This window comes from Plutella xylostella, chromosome 4 (assembly GCF_932276165.1).
Source record: "Plutella xylostella chromosome 4, ilPluXylo3.1, whole genome shotgun sequence".
Classification (NCBI taxonomy): Eukaryota; Metazoa; Arthropoda; class Insecta; order Lepidoptera; family Plutellidae; genus Plutella; species Plutella xylostella.
This window is the reverse complement of record NC_063984.1, coordinates 10,990,769-11,000,063: the sequence shown is the minus strand read 5'-3', so window position 1 is coordinate 11,000,063 and position 9,295 is coordinate 10,990,769. Positions and strand designations below refer to the sequence as shown.

At 45.8% G+C, this 9,295-nt stretch overlaps 2 protein-coding genes across 4 annotated transcripts in view; one reads left to right on the top strand and one right to left on the bottom strand.

Moving 5' to 3' along the window:
* The first annotated feature begins 286 nt into the window (after positions 1 to 286).
* On the top strand, positions 287 to 2,397 carry LOC105387185 (probable RNA polymerase II nuclear localization protein SLC7A6OS). Its single transcript, XM_011557874.3, has 4 exons — positions 287 to 579; positions 965 to 1,266; positions 1,536 to 1,729; positions 1,983 to 2,397. Exons 1-4 carry the CDS (start codon positions 433 to 435, stop codon positions 2,291 to 2,293), a joined length of 954 nt encoding a protein of 317 aa, XP_011556176.3. The 5' UTR covers positions 287 to 432; the 3' UTR covers positions 2,294 to 2,397.
* A 312-nt stretch (positions 2,398 to 2,709) lies between these two features.
* Positions 2,710 to 9,295, bottom strand: part of LOC119694537 (zinc finger protein ush) — a 149,529-nt gene continuing 142,943 nt past the window's right edge. For all 3 annotated transcript variants that reach the window (XM_038121021.2, XM_038121020.2, XM_038121022.2), the window contains exons 2-3: positions 5,662 to 7,511; positions 2,710 to 5,556 (exon numbers count right to left, since the gene is read on the bottom strand). In XM_038121021.2, coding sequence (XP_037976949.2) covers positions 5,167 to 5,556; positions 5,662 to 7,511 — 2,240 coding nt within the window. In that variant the 3' untranslated portion in view covers positions 2,710 to 5,166. The remainder of the gene's footprint in view (positions 5,557 to 5,661; positions 7,512 to 9,295) is intronic.

The window sequence follows — 9,295 nt, the reverse complement described above, 5'->3', positions numbered from 1 at the left end:
ATGATCTGGTCCTCAGAATAATCGGTTTCATGGTCATTTATGATTATAATCATCATCATTATCATGATCATCAATCAAAGATTATATGATCATCATATTTTTTGCGAGTGTACCTGCTTTACTCCACCTGGATATAAGGTCTAAAATATGAGCGGCGACAAAGAAATCTTCAATCAATCACAATAATCTCAGAAGAAGGACGTGTTTGTTGTTGGACCTTGATCACAGAACATGATGTCAACAAGCTATCAAGTCAAGTGTCAATGACCGAGTCTAATTTTTCAATGTTTTTGGTTTTTGGAGGCAACAACAGGAAACAACGAAAAATACCCAGAAAACTCAAAGAAAAGCTATAAAATATTACATCGCTAATAGTTTTCCTTTCGTCTTTTAACATAAGAAATCGTGAAATGTAAAATATTACATGCAACAATGTCTTCGACAGTGTTGAGAGTAAAACGCAGGCTAGAAGATAACCCTCAGGATGCTCTTGTGCTGGTTTGCAAACGGATTAAGACAGACGCCGATGCCGGCATCTCGCCTTCGCTGTTCGTGTTTCGCGGAACGGTAGAAAACCAGGTAAGAAAAGTTGAAAACTCTCCTACAACGCTAAAGATAACCTTGATACTTTTAGGTTATGTTATTTTCTCGTATTTATCTATCAATGAGCACTGACCGCAAATGCAAAGCTGGACCTCTGGATCCAGCTTTGCCTCATGCGAACTCCCATCTATACATTAAGTTTGGTAAGCAACTCATCATTAGCATGTGTTCACTCACAGGTGGACATAGGCCTCTCCCAAGTAAAGCCCTGTGCCCTCAGCCTTCGTCCTATTTATACTTAGTGTACTTACTGTAAATAAAAAACATGCTATGCATGTAGGCATTTGTGTAAAACTAATGATAACATATTTTACACTTACATACTTTTCCATTAACTTAATACTCTTTTTTATCCAAACAGGAAGATAACCATGTGAAAAGTATATATTCCACATCAGAGAAGAAACTAAAAACACCAAGAAACGTAGATGACATCATTCAGAAGATCAGGCAGGAACGTAAGGAGGTTTCTTCAGAAAGCCGGTACGAGGTTGTCAATTGCAGCCGAGGGTTGAAGGAAGATGAGGCTGATAAGGGGCATTACGACCTGGTAGACCTACAGCCACGAGAGTCCACAGAGGAAGAGCAATGCCAGTATGCTTATGATCTGTACACTGCAGCGAAGAAAGACTTTGATATTTCCATGTTGGAGGATTTGGTCTAGTTAGTAGTTTGTTGTCTGAGTATTTTATACTACAAACTGGCAAATGCAGTGTTACACTTTTTACATTCCACTTTAGACAAGAACAAGTCTAAAGAATTTAGGTACATAAATCAATATCTACCCTGATAAATCATTGAAATATTCTGTCTCCACTTATTGTACCATTATCATAGATTTCTTTAGTTCTAATTATTTTCTATGAACTTTAAACATTTGGTAAACTTTATGGCCTAATATTTATCTCACAAGCCTCTTATCTTTTCCACAGCATTAGCAATGTGGAAACAGAGCTCATCTTCAGCTCCTACAGAGACAATGGTCTACGCACTTCGTCTTGCTCCAGCGAGCATGAGTCTGATGACTCCAATGACGAGAATAACTGGAGGAACGAGTACCCTGACAGTGAACACAGCAGCATTGGATCAGAAGATATGGTCAGAGCTGTAGAGAATTGTAGATTGGGTATGTATTTGCACTAAAATCTTCACAGAAAATAGAATAGAGAAGAGTTTGCTTTCCACAGATAAAGACAGTGTTTTGTATGTGTATACTTTAATATTGGTAGGTTTCTGTGTTTGAATAAAATATCAGTATTATCATCAGTCATGGTAAAGAAAATTTTCTTCAGGCAATCAGAAATCACCATTCTACCACTAACCATGTTAACTTCATACCTATATCTTCACTAACCAAGCTTCTCTTCTCATACTTACAGAAGATGACCTATCAAGTGACGCAGATGAAGACAAAATCTATGACGAGCCATCAGATTTATTCAATGAAGATGTCAAACGTTATGGCGAAGCATACGCTAAGTATAAGGCTAAAGTTTTAGCCGAGCAGCCAGAGTTAGCAAACAGTAGCCTAGTCCATTGTGTGGTGAAAGACATGGATGAGGAATCAGTTGATGGGTACAAAGGTGACAGTGACGATGATGGATTCTACTACGGGCAGGAAGAAGATACAGATCACTTCAAAGATCAGTATAAGGAGGATAGTGACTCGGAGTTGTATGACCCGGATTAGTGTAAGTGTATTGTTTTTTGTTTCTTATTTGTTGGAATAAGCAATATAAGTATGTGATTGTGATCATAGAAGTTAATTGAATATAATCAAGTTTTATATTTTGATTCAGAGGTTTCATTTGGATAACTAAGGAAGCAACCCAAAATCTCATACTCACTTCATTTTGTAAATCATAACCACTTTGATGTCTATCTTAGCTGTATCTTGGAACTTAAACTTTCTGTATACTTACATTCTTATGAGTATCGTAGGTATCGCACCAAACATATTGATTGATAAATTAAAGGAGGAATGGACGCACTTCTGTGAATTTCTATACAAAGAATTTTTTTTAATACAAATTACGATACGTCCGTTGCGTATGATGCCAAATGGTGTACGCTTACCTTAAGTAGGCAGAAATAAAACCCAAAAGCTCCATATATGATAAATAATTTATTGTCTGGCGTATTTTACAATATCATTGTATGGCTGCTCGAAGACAGCCATTTCATTACATTTATTATCACGTACTCAACAATAACCTAATAAGATTACAATTTTAACTCACATGAATTTATATATGTATGGATTTGCGTTCGTATAATTGCACATATTTTTTTATATAAGTACTTACATATTTTATAGTGAATTATTGAAATGGGCAGTTTTGTTACTATTTTAATGATCACATGGATTCTCTTTCCTTCTGATGGCAAAGAGATAGAACATTCCTTAAATAAAATAATAACAATTTTAAGTTTGAAGATATAGGCAAAAATATATAATGGTCAAATTTTATCAGTGATCGGGGTAAAGGCCAAGATTTTATAAAATATCATTTAGTTGTCAGCTCTAAATATGAAATGTGTTGCTTAAAAATTGGATATGTTGTCACATAAGTATGGTGTAAAGGTGTATGTCGGTGTACCTTTGTTCGATCATTAATAAAATTCCACCCTAATGATATACCTGATTAATTTAAAGAATTTAGAGTCATTATTGCACGATAGATAACATAATATAGCCAAAAACATAATGTATATCTTTATTTACTTATTCGAGATTTCTTTTTTAGCTCACAAACCTACTCAGTGTAGTGATTTTATTTAATTTTCGAGAACCCACTAGTAATGTATGGCACTTACATCAGATGCTTTGTATTCTAGAGTTACTCGACTGCAGAAGCCAAAGTTATGTCATGTATTTTACGTAAATAGTAGAGCGGCCGCTACACGGGTTCGTTATCGACGTCAATAAACTCTTTTATGGCGATTGTTTATGGCGAATCGCGATATAGTACCTTTTTCTACGTCGGTAACGAACCCGTGTAGCTGCCGCAGAAGGTATAACTTTTATATCAATAACTTTACGGTTAAGCCTAGTTTGGTGACAGACAAAAAAGTATGGGTAGACAATTTCGGCAATGGAAGATCTTTATTAGAACCTGTACGTATTAATTAATATTATTTAACACTTGATTCAGAGACTCATCCCTTAATATGGACAAACACATATTAATACACGTATAGTATATACCTAAGGAGTCTTGTTTCCTCTTACGTTCCTATGTATTACAATTATTGAGATACCTAGATAAATGCAAATTATGATTACCCTAGCGATGCTTTGGCATAGACAAAACATGGTATTTTAGTGCCTGTTTCACCACGACTGTACAAAACTTATCTGTGCGATAAATCTCATACTATTACCGTCTAACTAAAACATAATTTCAGAGAGTGACAGCATGATTTTATTCCACAGATAAGCTTTATCCGGGCATTGTGAAACGGGCTCTTAATCTTACATTTTAGCAGACAAAATAATTATGTTCCACTCAATAATGTCAAAGGATTATATATCAGTCATTCAGTACACTGTTACATGAAAAGTCCCCTGTTTCAAGCCATTATGACTTTTAATACCGTACAATAAAGAACTTTTAGGGGACTTTTTGAGTAAATCACATTTTTTTTTACATATGGCCTGGTTTAAACGTCTCCGCCTTTCTTTATGGTAACCAATAAGCTAGAAAGAGAAAACCTCTAAACTTATTAAATTTTTTGTTTCTAATAATGTAATGGAATAGAAAAGAAAGAGATAGATAAGTCTGTCCCAGGTCAAGTCCTAACTGATATTTTCAGTAACTGAATTTGTTTTTTTTGTTACTGTTGTTAACTAAATAAAATATTGTTTGTCAAAATACATGAAGTACTAGCGCATTTAGCGGATAAAATTTGCTTTAGTATATCGCATATTTCTTAGTATAATCGCAAGCGAAAGTGCTTTGAATTTTTGATAATATATTATTTTTATCTGCTATTTATGTTCTAAGATTTTAAACCAAGCTTTAAGCTTAAATTGACAGGAAAAACCACTGGTTGGTAAACAACATTATACATAGATGGAATGAGCATTAACTGCTTAGCAAGAGTTTATATCTAGGAATAACTAATATAAAAATTAACAACAAATTAAGAACAATCTTACAGAACAAATGGTAATAGAACTTTTACAGTGTAATAATTAATAATATCTTTACAGCTATTTACAATTTGGTTGTTTTTAACGTATAATGTTCCTACTAAATACGAAGACAAGTTACAATAACACTACCAATTATGACTATTTTACATAACAAGTTATTAACAAAAACTTATGCGACTGAGAGCTTTATTTACACTAACTACCGAAACATCATTCAATGATACATACATATATGTAATATATAAAACCACTATATGGTTTTGATATGCAGTAGAGTAATATTTCTGTCATTTATGTATTGCACGATAAGTTTTAACGATTAAATCCAAGGATACATGTCTTACCTACTTTACAAGTTACGAAAAAAATGCCCTTTTATTAGGATAGCGGCGTCGGACACCACCTTACAGTACAGGAGTGTCAGTGACCCTGACGGCCGCGGTCACGTTATTATTCCCCGATGCATCTTGCGCAAGCGCAGTGCAGTAAAACTGCTTATGGGCTTTATACGTATTGACATACTTGAACGAAATATCGCATGACTTGCAGTAATTCGGGGTCTCTTCCAGCTCAGTTTCCGGTTCTTTCTTTATGTCTGGAGTGGGTGTGGGGGAGGTTTCTTCCTCTGGTTCCTCAGTGGCGTGTACCAGGCGCGCATGGCGTACGACGTTGCCTCTGTAGGTCGAGGTGTAAGCGCAGGAGCTGCAGCGGTGTACTCGCTCGCCCGCCGCTGGGCTGGGGGAGGTGGCCTCCCGGCTGTCGTCTTCTACCACGCATGCGATGTAGGTTTCCTCCTGGAAATTAAGGGTGGGGGGTTAGATAGTGTGATTTCAGGGACAAAAAGTTAAAGAATAATAAATTAAGGTTATAAAAAAGCAGAAAGAAGGAGGTATACACACCTGCAGGTCAGCAGGCTTCTTGTTGAAGTGCATGCGGATGTGCGTGCGCATGCCGCGCAGCGTGTTGCCGCGGTACCGGCAGATGGTGCAGCGGAAGGCCTTGACGCCCGCGTGCGCCTCCATGTGGCGCTGCGCCGCCGCCGCCGTGGCCGACACCACCTCGCAGCACGGGCACTTCCACCCGCCCCCCTCGCCCGCCCCCGCGCCCCCCGCGCCCGCGCCCCGTGCCGCCTCCGCCACACGCGGCGACCGCGTCTCCCGCTTGGGGCAGTAGAACGACTGGTGCGTCGTGAGGTTGTCCAGCGAGCTGAAGTGGATCCCGCACGCGAGGCAGATCAGCTGGCGGTACTTGGGCGGCGGGCCGGCCTCGGGCCGCGGCGACGCGCGCCCGTCGCCCCGCGCCGAGCAGTACGACAGCTTGTGCACCTTGTAGTTCTCGTACTTGCAGAACACGATGTTGCACTCCTTGCACTTGGACTCGCCCTGCTTGACGAGCACCTGCGGCGCGTCGAGGCGCAGCGCGAGGGCGGGCGGCAGCAGGGCGGGCGGCGCGAAGGGCGACAGCTTGTCGTCGGGGCGCGGCGTGGGCCCGCGGGAGTCGCGGCGCCGGCGCTTGGGCTCGGGCGTGGCGGGCGAGGCGGAGCGGCGCGGCGAGGGCGTGGCGGGCGAGGCGGGCAGCGAGGGCGCGCACACGATGTGCTCGGGCGTGGCGGAGCGGTTCTCCTTCTCGTGCTCGTCGGGCGGCGCGGGCGAGCGGCGCACGCTGAGGTCGAGCGGCGCGGCGTCGCGCGGCGGCTCGCGGCGGTTGTTCGCCTTCAGCACCTCGGGCTCCTTGTCGGCGGCGGCGGGCAGCGCGCGGCCCAGCGGCTGGAACGTGCCGTTGGGCAGCAGGAAGCACGGCGTGTCGGGGTCGGGCAGCGAGGCGCCGGGCAGCGTGCTGGCGCCGCGCAGCAGCGAGTAGGGCACGATGAGGATCGGGTTGGTGGGCAGCGCCAGCGCGTACTGGTGGTGGGCGGGCGGCGCGGAGGGCGGCGGGGCGGGCGGCGTGGCGCCGGGCGAGGGCGGCTGCGAGCCCGACGTGCCGGAGCCCGCGCGCGCCGCCTTCACCACCTGGCGCGTGCTGCAGTAGTGCGTCTTGTGCGCGCGGTACGTCTTGATGGAGCTGAAGCGGATGTCGCAGTCGGCGCAGTAGCGGTCCGGGGGCGGCGGCGCCTCCGCCTCGCCGTTGGTCGGGGCCGGCGTGCCCCCCGCGCCCCCCGCCGCCGCCGCGCCCCCGCTGCCCGCGCTCACGGGCGAGGTGGAGTGCATGCGCATGTGGCGGTTGAGGCTGACCTTCTTGTCGGCGCTGTAGGAGCAGTAGGTGCACACGTACTGCTTGGGCGCGCGCGGGCCCTTGGCGTCCTGGCTGGAGTCGTCGTCGGGCGCGTCGGGCTCGGCTCTAGGCGCGCGGTGCGAGCAGTAGTGCTCCTGGTGCGCCTGCAGCGTGCTGAGCGACGAGTAGCGGATGCCGCAGGGCTGGCACACGTAGGGCGGCTGCGCGGGGAACAGCGCGGGGAAGGCGGCCGTGATGGCGAGGTAGTCGCGCGGCGCGGCGGCGGGCGGGGCGGAGGGCGGCGCGGGCGGCGGGGAGGGCGACGGCGGCTCGTGCTTGAGCGCGGCGGCGCGCGGGGCCAGCGCCGGGTCGGTGGCGAGGCTGGCGTTGAGGCGCAGGCGCGGCGGGGACGCGGGGGACGTGGCGGGGGACGCGGGGGACGCGGCGCCGCTGGACGCGCGCGACCCCGCCGTGCTCGGCGAGCGGGGGGAACCGGCGGGCATCGCGGACCTCTCGCTGCCCCATTCCTCGTCCTCACCTGGAAATTAAAACAATATTCTACATTATTTCCTCATCCTACACAGAGGTTAGCAGTAATGGGTAGTCGTTCTGGATGATAGTTGTCGTAGAGCTCGAGTAGATGCTACAGGGTCGATAGTGGTGGTCGCGTTGTTAATAGCGGCGGGAGATGGGCGCGGGGCGGCGGTGCGATAGCCGTCAGCCGTCACGTTTCCCGCTATCGCGCGCGTCCGTCAGATGTCGGCCAGTCGCGGTCGAGGCATACATTAGCGCTCCTAATTGAGACGTGCTCGCGCTATGTAAATGCGCGCGCGCCGCGTGGGTGGGGCTGCATCTAGCCTATTTGTTGCAACTAATGCGAGAAATGTCGACGGCTGCGTCTAAAGTGTAAGCAGATAAGTTCACAGCCGATAAAAGACATTTAAGCTCGGAATGCTGTAAACCGTCAACGTCCGGCGCAAGATTAGTGACGAACCGGTCGCGGACAAGGCTCGTCAGCGTCCGCGAGCGTGCGGCCACTATCGGCCCGCGGCCAAACAGAACAAAAACTTAACGGGCTCTCGTGTAATTGGATCTGATTTCCAGAAACCGCACGCTCACCTTCCTTTTTGAGCGACAAGGATCTCTCGGCCCGGCGAGGAATTAACCTATCTTCCGCACAGCGATCTCGGCTCAAAAACGCCAATTAATGAGGGCCTCAACTTCATTCAGGCTCAGTCGCCCTGCGAAGATCATTATATGAGCACGACAGCGAGATGGACGCGGCGATTGGCCCGCCACGCTGCGATCGGCGCCGGGTCACGCTATCCTAGCCCGCGATTGGTTGCTCGATTCCGGGTTGACACTCGATTGGCTCGCTAATGCCCGTCTATCTGCCCGGCTGGATGTTGGCGTCATACCAACGCGCGGCTATCGACGTTCGTTAGTTACGTTCCAGCTTCTGGTTTATTCGCTAAATAAGTTATAAAGGTCCGATTGTTGCGCCGAGATCGGTAAGGGCGCACGTTTCGCTAACAGATGGCGTGACTCGGTGTCATTTAAGGAGCTTTTGTGAACCTGACTGCAGATCGGTTTCATTAAAATATTCGGAGTTGACTGATATTCATCGGAAACTCAGGCCATAATGGCAACTCATTATGTTTTGAAATTAACACTTCGTGTTTGTAATCAGAACACGCTTTTAGAAAGCTTATATGTTTTGGAACTTCCAACCTTTCAAATTAGATAAAATGGCTCTGGCTACCAACATGTCTGCATTTAACAACATTATTTATCAAACTCAAATGAAATACCTAACATTAGCAGCTCACGTTCCCAGTAGCTTTCAGATAAGTAAAGCCCGCATACTCTTGTGTTTGCTTGTTGCATCTACTGAAGCTTGTCAACTTGTATGTAACTTCACAATCCGACTGCTTGCAACTTGCCTCTTCTTCCTTGTAACATTTGGCTAAACAGAGATAAATTTCAGGAGTTGTTTACTTTCAGACCCTTTCTCTCTTTTATGGACTTTACTTTACTATATGAAAGCTTACATAAAAACGTTATTATAAAAATGAGTAGTGTTTTTTTAACTTTTAATTACACACTTGAACTCCAACACGGATTTCACCAAATCGTCCTAATGATTAATGCTGGGTTATCTTAGAATGCAAACACCCAAGGGTTTCTTGTTAACAAGTAGTATACCCGAATTGGAATGAATTAAAATAACAAAACAAAACCAAGCGGTTACATCTCGATCCACTGGACAACGAGCAATGACAGATTCATATCACTCCCAAGTCCCAATACCTTCATGTCATA